This window comes from Dendropsophus ebraccatus, chromosome 7 (genome assembly GCF_027789765.1).
Source record: "Dendropsophus ebraccatus isolate aDenEbr1 chromosome 7, aDenEbr1.pat, whole genome shotgun sequence".
Taxonomy (NCBI): domain Eukaryota; kingdom Metazoa; phylum Chordata; class Amphibia; order Anura; family Hylidae; genus Dendropsophus; species Dendropsophus ebraccatus.
In genome coordinates, this window is record NC_091460.1 from 78,766,950 (window position 1) to 78,793,441 (window position 26,492).

Consider the following 26,492-nt stretch of genomic DNA (forward strand, 5'->3'; position numbering starts at 1 on the left):
TGAAAGTGAATGCAGTCTGTATGTTGCCCTGTCTGAAGTGAGAGGTAGTGAGAACTGTCAGTCAATGTCTGAGCCGAGTGTCACTCATACAGTCCCATCCAATGTAGCTGGAAGTGAGAGGTTTCATGTTGCCAAGGGTAACAGCCTGGATGTTACCAATAAGGGAACCCAAATTACATATGAGAACAAGGACTGTGTGCACGCTGAGAGTGGTTCTCAGTACAGCCGTCCGATGCATGTCTCCACTTATGGACGTGGTCATGAAAGAAATGAACGGCAAAGTGAGAAAGTGGGGTACGGTGGTTCTGTGTTATGGAAAATGCGGGGAAAACAAAAACCTCATGAAAAGTGTGATGTGTGTCCCCAAAAAAAGAAAATGAGGCATGAATGGTGTCACATCTTACCCCAATGTAGGACCTTTGACCCAGGAGGGGGTGTTAATAAAGTGACAAGTCCTATGGCCTTTGTCAGGGGGGGAGGATATGTGGCATGGTGGGGCTGTAAGAGGCAGTTCTATGCCTCTGGAGTGGGAATTGGAGTTCAGGTGGAGCTCCTGGTCCAGATACTCCGCTCCAGTCCAAGAGCTAATGAGGCTCTGAAACCACCTGGTGGAGCTCTATTAGAGACTCCAGAGCTTCCCAGGGGATGGCTCCCAGGTGAAGACTCCCAGTGTGGGAGAACAGGCAGCACTAGGCCTGTGGGAGCTGCAGACAAGAAGTCTGGGTAAGACCAGTGGAGCTGGTGATATTGAGCATTAGGCTCATAAGTGACAGCTAGGGAAGCTGTGGTGTTAGTCAGTGGCTAGACGGCCTAGGTTTTATTTTATTGGCAGTGTTGCCTATGTCTTGTGTTTTTTGAACGGATAAATAAAGCTGACTGAGGTCCGTATAAAGCATACAGCACTGACTGGACTGCAATTTGTGATGTGCCAACTGTCTCAGGCCCAGGAGATGGCGATCCCAGCGAGTGAGTAACCCCCAGATTGTCACAATATATACTGTATATTAGTTGGTTAAAAAAAATATAAGCACAAAAATGTAATATATTATTATTAGTAATGAGCGAATAGTGAGATATTCGAATATTCGATATTCGTACGAATATCCCGCGAGTATTCGAATATTCGATCGAATATTCAATCCCATTAATGTCTAAGGGAACAAGTATTCGATTAGTGAAAAACATCTATTTGACCATTTGGAGGGTGAAACCGGAAGCTGGGGGATTTGAACGCTTATCGAATATTTATCGAATATTCGTGGGATAATCGTACGAATATCGAATATTCGAATATCTCACTATTCGATCGAATATCTATTCGATCGAACAGTATTCGCTCATCACTAATTATTATTATTATTATAATCATCATTTTTTTTTTTTTTTTTTTTTAGCAAAGCAGTGATACCCAACATGCTTACTTTTCCACTGATTACATTTACTAAGGTTTTTGGTTTGTTTGTCTTTTTACAAACTACCATCAGATTGTTTATACTAGTCAAGGCAATGCTATTGCATAACATTGATTGATAAGATTAGTACTGTGCTACTAGAGGGCTCCTGAGGCAGACCCCATTAACAGATCAGCTATTGGACAGCACTGAGGTAACCAAGCTCCAGTCCAAGTCTATTTTAGGGGCACCATCAAATGCACCATTTATAATGCTTTCTACATTCGCTTATTGCCATTATGGCCATTATTCCCAATATGGTCGTTTATTGAAAGTTAACATTTAGCTTTTGTTAAAGGGAACCAATCAGCACAATTGTACTGATATGATTCCTTGCAGTAGTGTATAACTCTACCGTGCAACTCGCGGCATGTCCCTGTTGTGGCTGCAGAAGTAACTTTGCCGAGGAGAAAAAGATTTTCAATTAAGCCGTGCGAGGTCAGGAAAGGGATGGAAATTAGTCATATGGGGAGGGGGGGAAGCTGCCTGGGACTAGTCAACGCTCTCTTCCTGTCAGTGAGCAGGCCACTAAGGGCCTCTCTGCCGGTCGATCATCCCCTCACTGCACGCTGAGAGGGAGAGAGCGGTGACTAGTCCCGGGCAGCTCCCTGCCAAGATGACTAGTTGCTGCCCTTCTCCCAACCTTGTGCAGCTTGAATAAACATATTTTTCTGTTTAAAACAGCCTTATACACTGCTGCAGGAAACCATATCAGCACAATTGTGCTGATCGGTTCCCTTTAAATAGTAACAAATGAACTATTTGTATTACTAAATTCACACAGAATGAAAAAATATATTCTGTGCCTCATAGGATTCAAAATCTTTTCTTACCTACTTTTATGTGACAGTTTTTCAGTTGTTTAATTATTTATTTATTATTAGCCAAAGGCAAATGAAAAATTGGCACAAAAACAAGCTATGAAACTTGTCTTAGTGTAATGTACCACACTCGTATGGCATAGATATTGCATTTGATTATCCAAATTGTCTAATTCTAGACCTATTTGGCTTCATTAAACATTCACTAAAATATTCTATCGTTTTTTGATGCAAAATAAAGTATTTCAGGTAAAATGAAAACCGGAAAAAAGTAATAGTATCATAGAAGCAAACAAACTACTTTCTTTCAATCATCCAAGGATTTTCTTCCTTCATGTCTTGAGGTTTGGAATCTACTCAAACAAATCTTCTGCAAAAATAATACATGTTTTGTTGAATATTGCTAGGGATGGCACAGCATGAACACCAGTTCTCTGATAGAAGCAAACATCTGAGAATGATATATTCTTGTAGCTTCAATTTAAATGTAACCTTGTATTTTAACTTTAATTTCACACTCACACTCTTCATCATGAACACATTTCAATGCACCAAGGCTGGCTATAGTGGTGATAGGCTCAAAAGCAAAATATGTGGATTAAGTGCACCATAGGCCCCAGACTGTTCACAAAACCAGCCTCAGCCTCCTGACATTTCTATAGTAAGCAGCTTCAGTGTTCTGTTCAAGCATGTTCTATGCTTCGTAAACAATACTGTAGGTAAATAACCCCTGTAACAGATCAGGTAAACTATTCAGCTTATTTTATAAACATATAAATAGGATAGCAGTCTGTGAGGCTTGAGAAGTTTATGGCTATGTTCCGTCAATGTCCGTCAATTCTCTGTTTAGCCGCCTTTCAATGATCGCTGTCTGTACATTATTCTAGTTTAGGTGGACGAATTGGCCTTTGGGTGCATCTCTTGGTTTGGGACAGTGCCTCTTTAAAGTAAAGCTTTGCTTTTTAATCCGATGCTCAGCCGCGATTGGCTGAGCATAACTGTGCTCAGCCAATCGCGGCTGAGCACAGTTGTGACGCGGCGGAGGGGGAACGGGCAGCAGCGACTCGGCCGTCTGTCCGAAGATGACGTTTGGCACAAGATGGCGGACGGCCCTCGACACGGATCAGGTAATGTATAATGCACCAACACTTCCGGTATACGGGTGGGGGTGGTGGGACACGGGGCGATTCACAGACATAACATACATTACAAAGTTGTATAACTTGTAATGTGTGTTATTCTGTGAATAATTTCTGAGCGCCGCACTACCCCTTTAAATTTCAAAATATTCAACACTAGAATACTAAGCCAAAAGAAGATTCAGTGGTCATAGGAATGGGACTAACTAGTCTTAGGCCATCTCTTCTTGATCACCCTTCGGGATAACTCTCTATGTCTCTTTGGCTAGCCTGAGAAGTTTTGATGAAGCTCACTCATAATAAGATTTTTGATTTAACAATTTTACTATTTTGATTTTACATTTTACACTTCCATTAATTCCATAAGATTACCTTTTTTTCTTTATCAACCTGTACAGTTAAATATAAATATATGTGTGTGTTTTCTACATCATTTTCACCTAAGCAGAACATTCGTACCTATTGGAGGGTTTTATTTTTTTTTTCTCTGCTATCAGAACTATAAGTTCTTGTTATTTGATCATATCGATAATAGAAATGATAGAACACATATTATATTCTAGTAAAATATCATTTAAAAATATAAAAACATATAATAATATAAAGAAGTGATATAAAAATAGTATGAATAGTTATTAAACATAAGAAAAAGGAAACAGCACCCAAGGCATCAGTATAGTAGTTGGCTCCCTAAGGACCTTGAAAGATATGTTTGGTTTTTACTGTGAAGAAACAGGGGGGCAATTCAATTAACCCTTGGACAAGACAATGAAAATGCTTCCTTCCAAACTGAAAGACAAATATATGATCGTATTACAATTTTGTCAGTCTTTCACCCTGCTGTCCAATTAAATGAAATGCCTTCCGTAATAAAATATATCGAGGACAATCTGACACACCATTTGGGAAAAAGTTAATAGGTTTATAAATTGTAAAGAAAAAATATATAATTTTACTAATGCATTGATTCTGAATGAGACCTCTATAATGTATTAGACATTTTAGTGCTATGTAGAGAAAACAGATGACACTGTATTATAATTGTACATAGTAGCTACGGCTCCTAATATAGATTTAGAATTTTGCCCCACAAGCTCCAAGTTATACATCTGGCTGTAAATACTCTGATGGGTGACAAGGTTGCAGAACCAAAATTCAACTGTAAAAGTCATTTTCATTGGGAACAATTCTATAGTGTTGGGGTGCAGCAAACATCCATTCACTGCACAGTGACATCTATGTCCACTCTGCGTTGGTGGGCGTAGATTATAGCTATTTTTTAAGCCCCTGGAATGGCATAAATCATAGTAAATTTGGTGGATCGCTGTGACCATGCACCTTGTATGCCAAATTCTGTCTACTATTTCAAAAGTAGTGCAAGTTAGAGCGGCAAGGAAATGTGAAACTTTTTTTGTTAGGTGAAAAGGGTGCACCTGATTGGCTCAAAAATTTTATTCTGCAGCAACAACCCAAAACAAACAGCCATAATCTTTAAGAACCTTAACGTAAAGAAGGACAAGGAGTCCTAGAAGTGATGACATGTCACCGCTCCCCACCCCCAATCTGAACATTCTCAAGTCTATCTGAAATTACATGAAGATACAGAAGGACTTCAAAAAGATTTGTGATTAGTTGTTTTAACAACTATAATTATGAGTTATTTTTAATAGAAGTGACCACATAGATTACATTTGAACCATAGCATCAAGCATGTCTACATTAAACTGATCAGATATCAATATTTACATATAATATGTTTATGATTTGAAAAAGAAAAAAATGTTAAGACTTGCCTCTGTCACTGAAGTCATCTACCAGGATGATTTCCGATATGAGGCTGTCCGGCGTCCTGTTGATCACACTGTGTAAAGTTCTTAGTAGTGACGTCCATCCCTCATTGTGAAATGGAATAATAATGCTGGTGTTTGGCAGCTTTTCCAAATAAAGTTTGTGCTTGCAGCTGAAAGCAAAGCATAATGTGTGTTGTCATTTATATTCATACAAAGGGATTGCAGACAATACAAATAGCCTTATTTTGCTGATTGAGTATATGAGATGACTTGTTTCTGCAAAGACAAGATTAATTCTGCTAGTACGAATGGTAAACAGTTTTTTTTTCTCTGGTGGCTGAAAACAGTGTGTGGTAATTTAGAGGAAGCACAAAGAAAGAAAGTTTCTCTTCAGACACAAATCATCTTTCTTTCTTTTTTTTAAATGCCACATATGTTTTTATAAAGTTTTTTTTTGTTTTGTTTTATAAGCAAAAGCCAGAAGTAGAAAAAGCAAGACAGAAATATAATCAGGAATTTCTTCCTCTACATTTCCTATTCCTTTTAAATCCACTTCTGGTTATGGCTTAAAAAAAAAACTGCATGACAAACTGTACGTTTTTAGGTTATGTTCACACAACGTAAGTTCCGTGGAAATCACGGCCGTTGTTACAACGGCCATGATTCCCACGGAACTTACGTAGTGCTGCCTTCTGAGGGAATCCCGGCCAGAGTGTATACACATAAGGCGACATGTATCATCACAAAAACGCGTATTTTGCAGCGAAAATGGGCGATTTGCGAATATTTTGTTAGCAAAACGGCCATTTGCGAATAAAATATTCGCAAATCGCCCCTTTCCACCGGGTACGCCAGGGGGGCGTGGAGGGGGTGTGGAGGGGGCGGAACTGGTGGCGTAGGTTTTCGGCTGTGTGCACCGACACGCACGGGATTTATGTAGAGGCAGTCATTGTATAGCGTCCACAGAAAACCCTGTCAGTGCACACAGTGGAGCAAGTGGCTCCAGCCTGCATCAGAACTTAGTGGCGCTAAAGATCATCCGGCCAGTTCTGCAGTACTACCTGGGATGATCTTTTCAGAGACCGGCCGTTCTGTGACCTGGCTGGGTCCCGGAACGGCCGGTCTCATACGTAGTGTGAACATAGCCTGACAATGTATCCTGTGAGAAGCTTCCTTTATCGTCAAAGACAGAAATATGATAAAAGGTCACACCTATGTATAGATAACATAGATCATAATAGGTGATGATCAAAATTTACCTTCTCCCCCTTACTGCACAGGCCACAGACCATACCTAGAATACTCTCAAATAAAAATTCTAAAAAAAAAAAAACAACAGACTACTGATTTATTGGGTTAACAAGTGTAAATAAGTAGAAAGCAAAGTTACTTCTCAAATAAAGTCATTTGAGAATTTAGTAACAAATGGGGTATATCCTGTTAGCTTGATGATAAAAAAAAAATGTGATATTAGAAATGTGATCTGAATGTGAAAGCCAGTTATGGAATATGCTATAGATACAACACACATGTTTGAAATGGTAACTGTACTACTGATATTTCAGTTACATTTAAGGCTATGTTCACACTACGTAAAAACCACAACCGTATTTCAAAACAACGGCCGTATTTGCGCAAAACAATGGCAAAACAAATGTAACTGAAATATTAGTAGTACTGTTACCATTTTAAACATGTGTGTTGTATCTATAGCATATTTCATAACTGTATGTGAACTGTATAAGGCTAGGTTCACACTATGTAACTGTGCGGCTGTATTTTTTATGCGGCTGTAAATGTGCGGATGAAACTACGGCCGTGGGAAAAAATAGACATGCGGCTGAAAACATACGGTCATTTACTTGGAAATCTGGTTCAACTAAAAATAACAAATAAAATCTTAAGAAAGTGATGCAAACACCTCTGGAATGCATCTGGGAAAGCAGGGAACACAGTTTACATGAATTGCTATTACCGGGGTTTGCGATCCTCTGCAGTATGCCGATGCCTCTCATGGTTAATATATTGAATTAATAAAACACATTTTCTTTGTAATAAAGTCCCTTTCATTGTTCAATAATTTAATTCTAACGAATCCATCATTTTGCAATTAAATATACTGTTAAAATAAATATATATATAAATAAATGTATATTGATATATATATTTTTTGACAGTATATTTAATTGCACAATGATGGATTCGTTAGAATAAAATTATTGAACAACGAAACTGATTTTATTTCAACGAAAATGTGTTTTATTAATTAAATATTAATTAGTACAGGAAGCTCCAGTAAGCCGTTAATTCATATTGCCGGCAAAAGAGCTTTCTGTACTAATCATCACTTTACTTTAATGAAAACATCAAATGTTTCTTCTAATTATGTTATCACAATAGCATTATTAGAAGAAACATTTAGAATTATATGTGCGCTCAGCTGATTGGCTGATCGGCTCAGCGCACATATAATTAGCGGGTCCGCAGCACAGTGACTTCATTGTGCTGCGGACCAGCGAAGAGGACACATCGGGGTGAGTATAGAGCTCTCCCCACCCCCTCCCCAGCACTGCACCCCTCCCAGCAAGGAAGGGGGGTCACTTAACCCCTTCCTTGCTGGGATGGGTGCAGTCTGACATCAGTCTGGCCCCCAAGGGGTTAAGGGGGATACAATACATCCTCCCTTAACCCCTTGGGGGCCAGACTATAAGCAGCGATCTGTAAAGATGCTGCATACTGTAAGGAGCACAACACCGCTCACAATGATGGGTGTTGTGCTCCTGTTTGTGTGTTTTTTGTGTGTTTCTCCCTTTTTGTTTTTCAGATATCGGTATCCTGGGGATTACGTCGGATTCGGTGGACTACGTCGATGACCAGCGGTTGTTTGTTGTTGTTTTTTTAATAAAATGGTCAATGAGGGGTGTGGGTTTTTTTTTTATTTGAATAAAAAAAAAATTTAACTTGTGTCTTGTCTTTATTTCTTTACTTTATAGACTTAGTAGTGGAAGCCGTCTAATAGACAGAATCCATTACTAAGTTGGGGCCTAGTGTTAGCCGGTATAAAATGGCTAACACTAACCCCCTATTATTACCCCAGTACCCAATGCCACCAGGGGTACTGGGAAGAACCGGGTGCCAGTGGTCCCCGAGCGTCAAAATTGGCGTTCCTGGACCGGGTGGCAGCAGGCTGGTAAGATTTAGGCTGGGGAGGGCCTAAAACAATGGCTCTTCCCACCCTGGTGTTACCAGGCTGCTGTCGTTTGGTTTTTAACCCGGCTGGTTATAAAAATAGGGGGGACCCTATGCGTTTTTTTTTTAATAAATAAATAATAAAAAAAACACGCATAGGGTCCCCCTATTTTTATAACCAGCCGGGTTAAAAACCAAACGACAGCAGCCTGGTAACACCAGGGTGGGAAGAGCCATTGTTTTAGGCCCTCCCCAGCCTAAATCTTACCAGCCTGCTGCCGCCCCGTCCAGGAGCGCCAATTTTGACGCTCCGGGACCACTGGCACCCGGCTCTTCCCAGTACCCCTGGTGGCATTGGGTACTGGGGTAATAATAGGGGGTTAGTGTTAGCTATTTTATACCGGCTAACACTAGGCCCCAACTTAGTAATGGATTCCGTCTATTAGACGGCTTCCACTACTAAGTCTATAAAGTAAAGAAATTAAGACAAGACACAAGTTAAAAATTTTTTATTCAAATAAAAACACCCCCACACCCCTCATTGACCATTTAATTTAAAAAAAAAAAAAAAAACAACCGCTGGTCATCGACGTAGTCCACTGAATCCGACGTAATCCCCAGGATACCGATATCTGAAAAACAAAAAGGGAGAAACACACAAAAAACACACAAACAGGAGCACAACACCCATCATTGTGAGCGGTGTTGTGCTCCTTACAGTATGCAGCATCTTTACAGATCGCTGCTTATAGTCTGGCCCCCAAGGGGTTAAGGGAGGATGTATTGTATCCCCCTTAACCCCTTGGGGGCCAGACTGATGTCAGACTGCACCCATCCCAGCAAGTAAGGGGTTAAGTGACCCCCCTTCCTTGCTGGGAGGGGTGCAGTGCTGGGGAGGGGGTGGGGAGATCTGTATACGCACCCCGATGTGTCCTCTTCGCTGGTCCACAGCACAATGAAGTCACTGTGCTGCGGACCCGCTAATTATATGTGCGCTGAGCCGATCAGCCAATCAGCTGAGCGCACATATAATTCTAAATGTTTTTTCTAATAATGCTATTGTGATAACATAATTAGAAGAAACATTTGATGTTTTAATTACAGTAAAGTGATGATTAGTACAGAATGCTCTATTGCCGGCAATATGAATTAACGGCTTACTGGAGCTTCCTGTACTAATTAATATTTAATTAATAAAACACATTTTCGTTGAAATAAAATTAGTTTAGTTGTTCAATAATTTAATTCTAACGAATCCATCATTGTGCAATTAAATATACTGTCAAAAAATATATATATATATATAAGTATACATTTATTTATATATATATATTTATTTTAACAGTATATTTAATTGCACAATGATGGATTCGTTAGAATTAAATTATTGAACAACGAAAGGGACTTTATTACAAAGAAAATGTGTTTTATTAATTTAATATATTAAGTATTAGAGGCATCTACATTCGGCATCATTGTCGGTTATTTTTGAAGTACTCCGTACGGACCGCCTGTCAATCCACGGCCGCATGTCCAGCCGCAAACAATGGTCTTGTTCATTTTTTATGGGTCCGTTTACGATAGGGCCGTAGATTCATACATAGTGTGCACTGTGCAGCCGTATATCGTATACTTTCCAGCGTACGCATGAACCACCAAAAATACCGCCGCACAATTACAGCCGCAAATACAGCCGCACAGTAACATAGTGTGAACCTAGCCTTAAGATTATAGGTTCATATTCAAATTCAAAATGCAATATGATTATTATTAAGAGGGATTATATTTTTATTGCATTTTAGATGATTTTGTGCTAGTAAGGGCATTTATATTGTACACATACAGTAGCGTATTGTGTTGCAGTACAAAGATTACTGTAGTTGTGTGAAAATCTCACTATCTCTTTTTACAGGTACTATAACACAGTTTAAGCAAAAAAATGAAAGTATAACTGAAATGCTGTCCTCTTGTTCCCAGAAGTGGCAATGGCAGTGCCTAAGTCTCCTACAAAAACTAATAGCCAAATAAGTTTTTGTCTCCACATTTAAATATATTAATCTCTTAAGCTTAAATACAAAATGGTTTAAGTGCATCCACTGTAAATTGAATATATTGAGACTTTAACCCTTTGGAAACTGGATTGGCCATCACTGTTCTGTGAATATAAGCTTTATTCTATCACCACTTACCACTTGGAAGCCTGATTCATATTTTAATTTCCCTGAGCAGCAGTGTATATCTCACTGCTCAGTTTACAGGAGCAAGGATTACTGTCAAAGACAGAAGAGAATTCTAATGTGCATTGTTTATAGGACATAATGGGACTACGTACAGGAGAACTGATTCCTATGCTTACTGAGCAGTGAGAGTGACATTGTGTGCTATGCTGCTCAGTGAACATTTGTTGAACATAAGTGCTTACCTCTGGGTGGATTGACATACTCTGTGCCTAGCCCAGTAAGTGTAACTCAGCAAAAAAGTATGGAATGTATTTCTAACTTATCAGTGTACAGTTAGTGGGATCTCTGTCTCTGGTTCTGTCCCTAAGATAATTTGTCTAAAGGGTCATCACAAATTGGACAAAACTGATTTTTTTTTTTAATGGATTGAATCAGATTCTATTAAATGTAAATTCTTGTCCAGACGAATTCTAAACTCATATTATCTTGAGACTAAAGAGTGTATTAAAGTACTGTAAATAGGAATATAGTCAGGACATGCCAGCTATTCCTTAAAATCACAGGTATATTGTGGCGATACACCTTGTGATGCCAAAATAGCTTTAATGTATTGAGCCAATTCCGTTGGAAAACCCGTTGCGGATTACGTAGCTCGCACTCGCTTGTGGACTCTGACGGCCACACGCATTTTTGCCCGTACCATAGACTCCATTCTATGCAAGGGCGGATTCCGCCGTCCGTCCAAAGAATGAACCTCTGTGATCCCAGCTGCCTGTCATTATGCGTAGCTAAAGGGACACTAATGTGTGCGGGGTTGCTCACATTGAAGCGGCCGCACACACATTAAAGGAGAAGTCCGGCAAAATTTTTTATTAAAGTATCGTATTGCCCCCCAAAAGTTATACAAATAACCAATATACACTTATTACGGAAAATGCTTATAAAGTGCTTTTTTCCCTGCGCTTACTACTGCATCAAGGCTTCACTTCCTGGATAAAATGGTGATGTCACGACTGGACTCCCAGAGCTGTGCGGGCTGTGGCTGCTGGAGAGGATGATGGCAGAGGGATGCTCAGCGTCCCTCCAGTCCCCTGTGTCCCTCAGTGTTCCCCTGCCATCATCCTCACCCCACACAGCTCTGAGAGTCGGGTTGTGACATCACCATTTTATCCAGAAAGTGAAGCCTTGATGCAGTAGTAAGTGCAGGCAAAAAAGCACTTTATAAGCATTTCCCGTAAAAAGTGTATATTGGGGATTTGTATAACTTTTGGAGGGCAATACAATACTTTATTCAAAATTTTCGCCAAACTTCTCCTTTAAGATCCCCTCGCAGTTAGAAATGCATATACAAGTGTACATGTACAAGTTCCTACTGGGGCATCATCAGTAGTGATATATACATATATATTGTGGACATGAAGGGGTTAAGTATTGTAAAGTCTTTATTAAATAGCTAGACCTGCTACATAAGAGAGCGCTGATCTGCCAGTTTGCTTCTTGCTCATAGAGTCTATTATCTTCTGACATGTTAAAACACCACAATCATCAGGCAAACATAATATATCCCTTTGTGCAATTTGATATGATATATAATGTTCAGTCTGGAAATTTAGAGGCTAATTCAACAACTTGAACTCTTTGTCATGTTCCTTAAACTCTGAGGCATCCCACCAGACATGCTAGCCAATATCAATGACCCCTGGGCACCAATGCCACCTTGTCATTTTTCAATTGTCTTCCCTTGGACGACTTTTGACAGGTACTAACCACTGCATACCAGGAACCTCCCATAAGACCTCCAGTTTTTGAGATGGCCTGACCAAGTTATCTAGTCATCATAATGTCACCTCTTCTTAGAGTCTCTGATTTGTGAGTTTCCAAATTTTCCTGTGTGAGGCACATTAATCTCAGCAACTAACATCTGACTTATGGCATAATGTGTCCTACCTCGTGACTTGTGCCATTGTTACAAGTTAAATAATGTTATTCATTTTACCTGTGAATAGTTTTTAAATGGGTTGTCCACTTACCCCAGTCCCCCAGAGCTCCCACCAATCCCTGACTGATTCAGAACACTGCTGTGGCTAATGATAAGCTGTGAAGACTGATCTCAGAAGCAGGAAGTTGTGGTAATGACGTCAGATTGGAAATTTGGGGGACCAGAGGATAGTGGATATTATTTAAAATGTGGTCTACATTTAAGTCCTCATGTAGTATCTTTTCAATCGCTTAATTTTAAGGAAGACGTGTTTCAACTGGTACTTTCATCTTTTGGAGTGTTCAGAGGTTAAATGTAATCTAATTTCTTCTTTTATCAATAGGTTTTCTTAAACACCTCTCTGACTTTCCATGTAGAAATCTGTTAAAACATGACAGCAGCCTTTAGGGCAAACAAAGTTTATACATACAAGCTGTATCATTTGCAGGGATATAATGAATCGGTAACTGGTCTTGGCCCACATCAACCCTTCATTCTTAAATGCCAATATATGGTGAGAGGCTAGTGATCTGCTGAGAAAGCACTTTGTTGTAATAGAAATGAGAGGGTCAGGGTTGGTCATTTATTTTTTTTTTAACTATTATTGATTTGAAAGGAAGCTAGAGTAATGCTAAAAAGTCCAAGTAATGTAATACTTGCCATATGGAAAACAGGAGGATAAATCTATTTTATAGCATGGTAACTGCATACTTACAAATAAGAAATATAAATGGCCCCCTGACTTCAGGTCAGCTGAAGTTCAAAGGAGAATATGTAGAAGCAGGATTAAAGCCAATACCAACCTGTGAGATTGCTTGGTTATATTCAGTATATTATAAAGAACAGACGCAGCAGGGATAGAAATCTTTAGATGCTTATGCATATTTTCAAGAAAGATTTCTCCATTTTCTGTAATAATTTTTGCACATTTAGTTACTCTATCCAGAGAGCTCTACACAAATGGGATTTATGAATGGATCATGCTGCCAAAATCCCATCCACAGAAGTGTGACCATCTGGAGTGTTCTGTTGATATACTAACACCATCCCAGCAATCACCTTTAATGGCAGCTGAACAAGAAAAAAAAAAACTTAGATTTCCAATTGCTGTGGTCTTTAGCGGAGAATGTTTCTCTCCCTTTACAAATTACTCCTTAAAATTTCATCTCCAAAGGCTTGTGTCCCAGACACTTAACTTCAAAACAGTCAGCATAAACATATTCATGAGAATATAATTACAATAAAAAGCAAAAAAAAAGCAAATGGGATGTATGCCTAGTAAAGGGTGATGTAGTTAGATTTCTGCTTTGCATGTCTAGCACATTATCTGCTGGCAAGGTGTTACTAGCTTAGCTTTTGGAGCCTTAAGACCCAATGCTGTTTTACAATAGACTGCTGTTCAAGCTGGAATCAAACTAAAAGGATATATATATATATATATATATATATATATATATATATATATATATATCCATTTCTTTTTCACAATATCTTGCATGAGGTCAGAACCTTTTTCCACACTTCTTCATCATTGGCACCTATCTCCTGCAGGACCCCGCTATGGCCACTGACTGGCTGCTCCTGCTCAGACCAGGAAGTGCCAAGGGGAACAGGACCCCTGCGCTGGAGCCGGGGAAGTTGTTATATTCAGCCACCTCCTCCTCCACTGTTTTTAAAAAATGACGGACCAGAACTTCTCCTTTAACCTCCTAAGGCTAAGTTCACACTACGTATAAATTCATTAAACAACGGCCTTAGTTGCAGGTTTGCAGGTTTACCTATTACTTTCATTACTATGGAATCCCGGTTGGAGTGTATACACTCTAAATACACTCTGGCAGGGATTCCTTGCAGCTGAACCAAAGACTGACATGTCAGTTTTGTGTGACCGCTATTCATTGAATAGCAGCCGCACAAGACTGATAGAGGAGACAATGTAAAGAACGGCTCAGGCCGCACTTTATATTGTTGGGTGAGGTTAATTGGAATGCGGGCCCAACCAAATGCGCCTACATTCCAATAAAAAAGAAATGAAGTTCATCTGGCCGGTACTGCATTACCAGCCGGGATGAACTTCACTGACAGCGGCCGTTCTGTGACATGGCCGTGTCACAGAATGGCCGGTGTCATACATAGTTTGAACCCGGCTTTAGGTGAATCTTAGCAAATATATATATTCTGTTCCCACACTTCTAAAAGAAAAAAAAGAGAATTCAATGAACTATATGTGTCTGATCCTGCAGTCTTATATCTCTCCCTTCCATTTTTCCTCACAGTTTTCTGTTGGTTAACAAGTGAAGGAGTAAATCAGGCAGGGGTGACACAGCGTCATGTATCTAGGAACTACCGTGTTAGACTGCCTGTCATGCTTCCAGTTGGCACGACCCCTTCACTCACAAAAGTAAATAAGGTCACATTATGACTCACAAGCTGCTGTGACTGCATTGCAAAAAATTCATTCTGGAATCCTTCACTTCCTGTAAGTCGCAACACATCCCTATTTACTTGTACATGTCAAGGCTGCATGACCAGGCAATGCAACATTGTGGTTCCTGGTCATGCAACCGGGAATGGTAATGTAGCCAAAGCTTAAAGGCCCTATTACATGGGGGGATCATTGAAATAACGGACTGATTTTGTCCCATCCGTGATGCTCGTGCAAGCCCCTGAACCTCTTCAAAGGTATTGTATTGTCCACCATCTCTACAAAAAGTACAGCATGTGCTAGACTGAGCACTGGCAAACAACAGCTGATTGGGTATGGATTCCTGGTGTTGGGTCAGGCACAATAATATTATCTTACAATTACAACCATGTTGGTTTGTGGATGTTCAAAACCTTGCTGTGAAATTTATGTTTTTGCTTCCTTGACTAAGGCCTCATTCGCTCATCTGTAGGGGTGTCCATTGCTGTGGACCCAGAGCTACAGACAGCACTATGGATGAGCATTTGTAGTCATCAGAAATGTACAGACCCTTCCATTGGTAAACTGTGATCCATGTCACAATTGCGGTCTATACTAGGACCTGTCAGCATTTTTTGCAGCACTACTCTAAGCCTCACAATTGCAGACAGAAATTATGGAAATGTTAAAACTATGGAAGTTAGCTGGCACTCTTGTATGGCTGTGCAAAATATTTCTGTGTATGGGGAAGATGGATGGAGGACGGTAAAGATGTCCTTCTTTCCGCCGACAGTCATTGCAGGTTTGGGGCCATCTTAGGGTACAAGAGTCAGAGGCAAGTGCTACCTTTGTAGCTCCAATAGCTCTTTAAAGCTTCAGTGAATGTCACCTATGTCCCTAATAACTATATCTATAACATGCATACATATTTCTAGGACACGCCTTTTAAAAATAATAGGTAAGACTATAATACAACATGCTGTCTATTCTGAATCTGTAGCCCTGCTATAGATATAGAAAAGAAACTCTGTTAAGCACAAACTAATCAATAGGCAAAAAATGCACTGTTCATGATGTTAAACAGCTTTATGGGAAGCATAACAATGGCAACAAGCCTCTTTGCATCACTGGTCATGTGGAGACAGATTTCCTTTGTTCAGTCAGATTTCCACTCCATTCAGATTTAATCTTCTTGAGTAATGTGAAGATATCTTTACGGCATTTTAAACAGCAGTTTATGTCCTTTATTACTCATCCAAGACACAAAAGATACTGAAATTATATGATAAAGTAAGAATAGTTAAGTGTTTAAGCCTTAGTGTTCTAATACAATACCAGGTTTCAGGCTGGCTTGGTTGACATTCTTATATCACTTACATTATAATCTTTTTTCTTTTTTTTTTTCCAGTAGTTTCATTGAAATAAGAAAAGCTTTAAATAAACACACCCAATTTCCACAACCTACAGACGAAATCTACAGAAAATCCATGGAACACTTGACCTGCTGTGCAGAGTTCATTCTGTAGCAGGTCGATTTTGATGTCAGAAAAGCCTTGGATTAACTGCAGATTGAAAGGGAAAAAAGTGCATTCACAGGTTTTGCCGCAGAGAAACTGGTTTGGTGGTTTCTACAAAACTGTGCCCCTGTAGGGCAATGTATTAAAGGGGTTTGTCACCTGTTAGAAAGGCAAACTAATCGTACCATGACAGTGACATATGCTTATTCTTTGGTGCAGCTGTTTTTTCAGGCCAGTTGGCGTTTTTCAGTGCATTTACAGTTTTGGAAAATCACAGCAGGACCTTCATTACGCGTTTCCCCCCAGAAACATTGGCATTTTCCCCCATAGACATCCACGTCTATGAAAGGTCATGGGGGACTGTCATGTCTATGTGCATAATGGTGTTTTTTTCCCCTAAATCTTTATTAAAAAAACAACCTGGAATCAAATGATAAAGAATCACAAAGTAGCTTCACACATAATGTATCTGCAGAGGATTTCCTGACATCTCCCGGCGGTCAACCAATCAGTGCGCTACCCTTACAAAGATTTTTTTCAGTACAAGCCATGTGATTCTTTATCATTTGATTCCAGGTTTTCTAATAAAGATTTAGGGAAAAAAACACCATTATGCACATAAACATGACAGTCCCCCATGACCTGTCATAGACATGGACGTCTATGGGGGAAAATGCCAATGTTTCTGAGTGAAACGCATAATGAAGGTCCTGCTGTGATTTCCCAAAACTATAAATGCACTGAAAAATGCCAAACTGGCCTGAAAAGCAGCTGCACCAAAGAACAAGCATATGTCAGCCCATTAAAGTGAATGGGCAAGCAGATTTCGCTGCGAGAAATGAGCTGCGGATACGTTATGTGTGAAGCTACCCTAAACTGGGTTTTGACAGCACTTCTGCTCCCGATATACAGTATATGCGCACCAAAGATGAATTTCTTCTGGCTACACAACTGTATACAATGCAATCAACTGCACTGTGGGAACAATTCCGCCTCTGACGCACGCCTGCATCCGGAATGCGTTAGCAGAATTTTGACAGCTTTCCTGCTGCCTGCGAAAGATGATGGGTACACTTTAAATGTGGTACTAAGGCGTCCTAGTACTTATCAGCTGCTGTATGTCTTGCAGGAAGAAGTATAGTCTTTCCAGTCTGACACAGAGCTCTCTGCTGCCACCTTAAAGCAGGAGAAGCTTTTACGGGCAGAATTGTCAGCAGAGAGCACTGTGCTAGACTGTAAAGAATACAGCACTTCCTACAGGGCATACAGCAGTTTATAAGTACTTGAAGGCTTAAGGTTTTTAAATTTACAGATGTGCAAACTTTCTAACACCAGTTAATTTGATCTTTTGATCTGTAACTGCTATCCAAAGGAATACATGACACTCTGTACAATCTTGTAGACTGCATCAGCCACCAAATAGTTAATATCAATCAGTAGTGGAACAGTAATCTTCAGCGTAGCCCTAGCCATATCTTCAAGGCCTTTATCACAGGAATCATCTTCAAGCAAACAAATAAGGAGGTATGTTTATGGCTATGTATCTGCTAATTGCAAATTGAGAGTAATTATCTACATCAGACAGCAATTTACACTGCTGTCTCTCCAAATGCAGTATCACATCAGAACCCTTCTCACAGAATCCAAGGAACAAGTTAGACGGTTAGATTTTCCTTCCCACACTATGATTTATTTCTATTGATCAAACCTCCTGCTGATTCATTTTATATGAAGTGCATGTGAGATCTGAACTGCTAAAATTGTCATAGCGGGGTGTGAAAAAACCTTTTAAGTATAGAGTAGCCATAGTTTAGGGTTTGAAGTCCTGTAGACACTACGGAGAAATTCATGTGCAAAATGAATGCCTGTACTTTAGAATGATATGAACAAGTGAGAATTATTACTTAATTGGCAAATTAAGGAGTTTGAGTTGATCAGATACTATACTATAAATGTAGGACATGTATAAAGGAAGAAGCGAAACTCCATTGTTTTTCAGAAAAATTCCTTGCTTTGTATTCGATGATTGCAATTAAAACCTGAATGTGTGAACATGCCCTGAGAAAATCAGCCAGTTTAATGACTCATCCAGTCTGTGATCAGGGCTTGTTTTATAAAAAGCCCTGGTAGGGATTTTGTAGAGGTGCATGAGCCCTCTAATAGAACCTCTGTATATCTCTGATTTCCCAGGCATGCAGAAGTAAGTCATGTCAGATGCTGTGCATATATATCTTTGAGCGTTGCTTCCTGAGGGGAATAGTATTTGTACTATATCCATGCAGTGATACAACAATCTATGCTGTTAGCATGTATATATTATTTTAATACATCTGGTAAAGAATTGATACTGATGTAACATATGCACTACAGTCAGTAGCATGCCTATAAGACACAATCTCAGCTCTTACAGGGGTTGCCACAGCTTTTTCAGAATGCTGAATGGCAATGCACACGAGAATACATTCCTTGCATATATACCAATTTCAAAGCCTTCAAAGATTTGTGCAGTAATGCAGGTTACACCTGTAATACAGTCAAAAAGTATCTAGATGTTAACCTGTAAAATGCATGAGACATCCTATTCAATTAATAGGCAGACAGGCAGAACTTCAAGCCGAGCCCGCAGCGTGGGCTCCACTCAAAATTCCACAAGAATTAATCAGTGTGAGCAGGCCCTTATGCTGGTCCTTGGGTTATAATAACAGCAAAGATGCTTTAAATGCTTTATCATCCTGCTTATTAACTCATGACAGACACAAGGTCTTTGTTAAGGATGCACCTCACTTCATGATTTTTTAAATAAATAAAATACAAAAATGTTTCATTACAAATAGAAAATTACAGAACAAACAAACAAACAAAAAAAAAAAAAACCTGAGCATAACATTAGTACAAGTCCATCTCAGCTTCATTATATCTTGGGTCTCTTATTAAACTGCTGTCGATGGCTATCAGGAGTCATTTCTGTTATCATTAATGCTAGGAAATATGAAATGTAAAGAGAAAAATAATAAAATAAAAAGTAATGAAGAGAAAAAAAAGCTCTGAAAGTTGGAAGTACTTTACCATATTTTTCCAGTACTAGTCTTGTTTTCATAAAAAAATAAAATAAAAATACAGTGAGCACATTATGCTTTTCAAAAGATTGACTAACAGTATGGTGGCAAGGCAGCTTTTTTTCCAGGCCCGGGCAGCAACCATGTTTTCTACATAGGCTGCTTTTTTTTTTTTTTTTTAATCTTGAAAAATTACATTTTATATCCGCTGTCTCTTGACTAATCATCAAAGCAAGAAATCTTTTGTCACATATGTTCAGTGTGATTTAACATGAATACTATATCCAAAAGTTATTTTATTCTTGGCTCAACTGATTAGTTCTTCTAATGAGCATCTGTCACTATTTTGAGCTACAGTCAACAGTATCTTATAATATATTCACTTGAGAGAGTTCAGTTAAAACATGTAACTTTTACTGCTGAATTTTGTCTTTTAAGTAAATGTAAAAAAATTGTTCAGCATTAATATTTTATTTTGCCATCCTATTAATTTAGAATAAGAGGGATATAGTGTGTATTAGTGACATATGCAGTACATGTATTCCATGACCACTGCATTTAGTGCACTGTGATGTACATGTACACATTATTATAGTACTATAAAATGAGCTCAGGAGCTGAGCTTGGTTAAAAGATAGTGAGTACCAGCTACTATCAGGAGTCAGAACTCATAACCAATGATGGGCATCATCAATCACTCAAGAGCAGCCCCTGTCAGTGAGTAATCGCCTCCCTTGCAGGGTGTCTGCAGGGATGCCAATCAGGTTCCAGCACAGCAGGAGGCTTCCTGGTTTCCTATGTGCTGTTGTGTTGATCATCTGTTACTAGAATCTTCCTCAGGAAGACTCTACACTTCCGGTTCCGGCGCCATGCGGTGAGGACGGAACAGACCGCAGCTCCGTGCCCCGACTCAGCTCCGTAGCTGCCCACACCCGCACCTCGGCTCAGCTGATGGCTAAAAGCGCCCTGAGACCCCCGGGACTTACTATGGATCGTTTCCTGCAGACCCCGGGTCCGAAAACGCGCGGCTCGCTCAAGAACCTGGCACAACGTGAGGAGGTTGTAATGGCGGAGGTACGGGATGACGCAGGTCAGAAAACAACATCACCCACCCGATCTACTAAAGGGTCATTGGAAGGGGGGGGGGAGACGTTATCTGTGCAAGTGGATTACGTGAAACTGGCGGTCGAGGTAGCAAATAGGCTGGCTCCCGAGCTGCAGGACACGCTGGCATCCACCATAGCACACCAATTTCAGCAGCTGCAGGCGGAGGTGAAACAACATGGCGAGCGCCTCGAGGAGGTAGAGACCCGTATACAGACTGTTGAGGATCAGTTGGACTTTCTAACTTCCCTCAAGGGCATGATAGCCCAGGAAAAACGCGGGTTGTGGGAGAAATTACAGGACTTAGAGGACCGCTCCCGGCGCAACAACTTGCGTATCATAGGGGGGCCGGAGTCGGTCGCGCAAAAAGACTTGAAGCAAGTCTGTGAAACATTGCTGCCAGAGCTACTCAATATGGGCAAAGTGTGCAGAGTTGAACGGGCTCACCGCTTAGGACCGGATCTTAGGCCCTCTGCAGGGGATACATCTCACCCGGCCTTGTTACACCGTACACGCCCAAGACAAGTGATCGTCCGCTATTTAGACTATGCCAATAAGACTGAAATTCTAAGGGCCTTTCGCCACCTAAAGACCGGCCTCTTCTATAAAGAACATAAGTTACAGATTTTTAGGGATTACTCTGCGGAGACGACGCGGAAAAGAAAACTGTTCTCACCCCTCTGCTCCTTGCTATACCAGAAGCAGGTGCGCTTTGCTCTCCTACATCCAGCGACCTTACGCGTCTTTCACTCTGATGGTTTTTCATCCTACCATTCCCCAGACGATGCCAAGGAGGATCTCTCATCCATGTTGAATATTGCCCCCCAGGCTCCTGAACCCGCGAGGGCCAGTGGTTCTAGAGGGTCACCGTCTTCATGGGGCGACAAGAACTCTCCACGCCAGCAGGAATCTGACTGGTTTAGCCCTCCGAGAGAACGACGGAACCGCCGTTCTTCCTTGCCTAACGTTTGAGCTGGACTGTGGAACAATACCCTAGTTGGGTGATTAGAGAAACAGCTTATCACTCACAAGTTGGCCTCATTATTGTTTATGATTGCAGTTAGTTTGGGACGTTCTTTACCTTGTCATAATTTCTGAGTTCTTGGGCACACTTAGGCAGCGAACACTCTCTGTGATGATTAGCCTTCCAGAGGGGTAGGGGCCTAGGTCACGAAGGTTTAGCAGTGTGATTTTACAGATATTAATGTCCAGCCGTATGGAAAAAAGTGAAGCCTGGAAACAATGCTTTCTTGATGAGAAGTTGCACGTGGTGCAATCAAGGAAGCCAGTTATTTTTTGTTATAGGAAGGGTGGGGGGTTTTGGGGGGAGGGTTTTAGAGGGGGGAGGACACTCACAGGAATGGGACTCTCGCTGAAGCACTATGTAGATAACATTTGTTGCATATTTTTATTATGCTTCGAGTAGTTTCGTGGAATGTGAAGGGCCTTAGGTCCCCACAAAAAAAGTAGTTTGGTCCTTCGCCACCTGAAAAGACTTTGGCCGGACATAGCTCTGTTGCAGGAGACTCACTTGGAGGCCTCTGATTTTTTCAGGTTGCAAAAGCTGTGGGTCAGGGAGGTACAGTATATGGCTCAGCAGCAGTGAACCATAAAGCTGGAGTAATTATCTTAACTCACAAAGCGTTCAATGGTACAGTTCTTCACTCTTATGCTGATGATACTGGCAGGGTGTGTTCCCTACATATCCGCCTTCCATCTGAAGACATCATGGTGTACAATATTTACGGCCCTAACGGCCCTAATGCGTCTTTCTATTCTAACCTCTGTCAGCGTTTACTGTCTGACCAGATAACTCTTCAACTTGTAGCAGGAGATTTTAACAAGGTCCTTTCTCCGTTGGAAGACTGTACCAGTACGAGGATATCCAACCAGGTAGTTACCTCACTGACATCATTCTGTCAGATCACCCAACTCACAGACACATGGAGACATTTACACCCAGATGCACGTGAGTACACCTACTATTCTCCAGTGCATGATTCATGGTCACGTATCGACTATGTTCTGGTGTCTTCTGCCTTACTTCCTAGGCTAGACACTCATAATATAGAAAATATGGTGATATCTGACCACTCGCCCTTACTGAGTACTTTTCACACCCGGTTGCCTCGTGGAAATGACTTCTTATGGAAATTTCCCTTTGGTATGGCAAAAGATGATGAGTTCAAGACATTATTAAAGGCCTGGTGGCTAGAGTACTCAGTGGACAATGCGGCTCATCTTACACAACCCCAGTTATATTGAGAAGCTGCTAAAGCAGTCTTGAGAGGCCGTATTATGGCGTACAAAGCAGCCATGCCAAAAAAATATCCTAACAAATCCAGCAGTTCAGTACCCTATTGCGTAATGCTTATACGGCTTTTCTGCCCTTTCCGTCGGCCAATACTAAGAAATCGTGGCAAGAAGCCCGTCAAAATTATGAACAATGGATGTAGAGGAGAGAAAACCTACACAGATCATATTTTGATGCCCTATTGTTCAGCCATGGGGGCAAGGCGGGTAGACTGCTTGCCCGTTTCGCTAGAGGCCCTTATACTCCTCAATATATATCGCAACTTAATGAGGACACTGGTCTTCCACAGAGAAACCCTCACACCATTAACTCTATCCTTAAGACATATTATGAGACCTTATACTCCACTTCTACCATAGCCAATGCGGACGAGGTGCCAAATTGGTTACACGACCTTAATCTGCCGTTACTCTCTGACGACCATACCGCTATCTTAAATTCACCTATCACTTTAGAGGAAATCAAGCAGGCCATTAACAGGTTGAAATCTCATAAAGCTCCTGGACCAGATGGTTTTTCTGCTGACTTTTATAAAATTCTATGTGATGACATCTCTCCTATACTTCTCTCTCTTTTCTCCACCTATCTAGAAGGCAGTCCTATCCCAGCCTCGTCCAACACTGCCTATATCAAGCTTTTATTGAAACCTGGGAAAGATCCTCTTTTACCCGCATCTTACCGTCGAATTTCACTGATGAACTTGGACCTAAAATTGATATTCAAAATTATGGCCGACAGGCTGGCTTGTATCCTCCCTGATCTCATATCTATGGCTCAGGTAGGCTTTGTTAAGGGCCTTTCAGCAGTCATGAATGTGCGCAAGGTGATGGCGGTGTTGGACAAAGTGGCCTCTAGACCCCATCTACATCCATCCCCAGCTCTGCTTTCCATTGATGCCGAAAAAGCTTTCGATAGCGTGAGCTGGGGATGGATGCTGCGGGTGCTAACCGGCATGGGCTTTACTGGTCCCTTTTTAGATTATATAAGATCTTTATATGACTCCCCTGTGGCCCGAGTCCATACCCGAGGGTTCCTCTCTGCTGCCTTCCCATTGGCTAAGGGGACGCGGCAGGGATGTCCCCTTTCACCCCTGCTTTTTAACCTGGCTATTGAGCCCCTGCCCCGCAAATTGCAGATGGCCAGGGATTTTGAGGGCGTCAGGGTGGGGTCATGTGAGGTGCGCATAGCTCTTTTTGCAGATGACCTGTTAGTATTTCTCAATGATTCCGTTAAAGACTTAACCACGGTCTTCCAATATTTGTCTGACTTTGGTCTACAGTCTGGTTTTAAGGTCAATGTGGGAAAGAGCAACCTACTTGATCTTTCCTCTCGGTGCCTCCCTGGCTCTCGCCCTCCCATGCCCTTGCCAATACAAGTAACAAGACATTTCATTACATATTTAGGGATCAAGATTGGCACAACGTCTAGTTTCCTCTATTCTCTTAATTTTTCTCCTGTAATTCAGAAGATCCGCTCGGATCTCCAACACTTGTCCCACTTACCCCTCTTGCTCTTTGCCAATTTAGCCCTAGTCAAAATGATGGGATTTGCTAAAATGCTTTACCCCCTTCAGACCATTCCATTATTATTGAAACATACGGATGTTACCCTCATTACGGTGGCTATCCGTAAATTCATTTGAGCCTCCAGGAGGCCGAGGATAGCCTACTAAAAATTTATGTTACCCAAAGATAAAGGGGGCCTGAACCTCCCTGAGGTGCGCTTGTACAATATAGCGTGTCTTATGAGACATGGCTTGGATTGGCTCCGGGGGTCGAGTAGTTACTCTAACTTCCATCTAGAGTCCCAATTGGTGGGCCCGTGGTCACTCAATAGCCTCCTTCACACGAAATATGGCGATTTGCCTAGGGATGTTAAAAGCAGCCTTCTGTTCAGGGATACCATTAAAGCTTGGCAGATAGGCTGTAAGCTGCTAGGACTGCCTTGGCAAGTCAGCTCCTTTTCGACCTTTGGCACCAACCAGCTTTCCCCCAGGGGACTCATAATCCTCTTTTCATGCAGTGGAGGGCAAAGGGCATCCTCCGGGTCTCGGATTTGGTATGCACCACCGGGAAAAGGTATTTAACCTTCCCAGAGCTGCAGGCGAAGTTTGAGCTGGGCCCTGGCCACTTCTTGGCCTATAACCAGATCTATAGTTTTCTTATTTCCCGTCTGCGTAATCTAACAGCTGAGCTATCTACTAACCCCATCTCTTCCTATGTCACGGCTTCTACTCCCCTACACTCCCTATCTACCCTATACAAGACTCTGAGGGACGCAGTCACTAAAGGTTCAGCCTCTTCCATCCTTAGATATTGGGAAAATAAATGGCCCTTAGACGACCTCCTAGATAAGGCCCTTGAAGGTTGGAATACTGTCAGATGTATTGTTATTTCTGAACAGTGGAGGGAATCTCAGTTCAGGATAATGCACCATGCCACCTATGGATTCACATTTCCCAGAACTCCGTCATATCCAGACAGGATTATAGCCTGCCCAAAATGTGGGGAGGTGGGCACAGATTTGGAACACGGCCTATATTCCTGCCCCATAGTTCAATCCTTCTGGAAGTCATTGTTAGAGTGGTTAAACAGTAAACTCCAAGTCTTCTGTCCGCTTACCCCCCATCTCATCATCCTACATATTTCGCCAGCTGAAGTGACGATCGTCCACCTTATGCATATTTGGATTTTGGTGGCAAAGCGTTGTTTGCTAGCCAGGTGCCTCACTGGGGGCATGCCCTCCATAGATGATGTTTCAGCTCAAATGAAACGTTACTTAGTGATGGACCAACTGGATGCTGAGCCGGCAAGGGAATTTAGGGCACGGTCATTCTTTAGGAAATGGAAAAAATTTATAGTAATATTTTTGGATCAATCAGAGATCAGGAAGGTGATGCTTCCTTTCAGGAATACATCCTGGTATCTTAAAGCAGATATAGCAGGCTCACTGGGGGCCCTTAAAATCAGAGACTAAACCTAGTGGGGCAGTTAGGTGGTGCAAGAGTGTTCCTATTCCTGCGAGTGGGGTGGGGTGGGGGGTGTTGTTTTTGGGTAGGCGTTTGGGGTAGTTATGGGGGGGGGGGGTGTTCTGTTTGTATCTCTGGTAGCCTCAGCTAGTTATGTGATGTCAACACCTGGCGTGCTTACTGATACTTTAAGTTACTTCACCTAATGAGGATGTACTCACCTTATGCTTATGTGCATGTTTACATGTTATTTGTAAAACTTTTGAAAATAAAATATATGTTTGGAAAAAAAAAAAAAAAAAAAAAAAAGGAAGACTCTACTAGCAAAGCACCAATCTCGCTGATCAATACTTTGCAACAGCATAGCTCATTGACCGGTATAAGCAATATGATACTGAATTTAAAACTTCTCCCCCAATAAAAATTGAAATCACCCCCCCACCACCACTTTCCCATTTAAAATAAATAAATAAATAAATAAAAAGAAACAAATTTGATATTGTAGCATGCTGAATTGTCCCAAATGATGAAACAACATTAATCCCACATAGTGATCAGCATAAACAAAAAGAGGAAGAAAA

The 26,492-nt window shown here is 41.0% G+C and overlaps 1 protein-coding gene across 1 annotated transcript in view; it reads right to left on the reverse strand.

Moving 5' to 3' along the window:
• Window positions 1–5,193: 5,193 nt before the first annotated feature.
• The window catches only part of LOC138796565 (polypeptide N-acetylgalactosaminyltransferase-like 6), a 397,761-nt gene continuing 376,462 nt past the window's right edge, over window positions 5,194–26,492 (reverse strand). Inside the window, exon 4 of the mRNA XM_069976174.1 lies at window positions 5,194–5,371. Within this exon, the coding sequence (XP_069832275.1) occupies window positions 5,194–5,371 (178 nt within the window). The remainder of the gene's footprint in view (window positions 5,372–26,492) is intronic.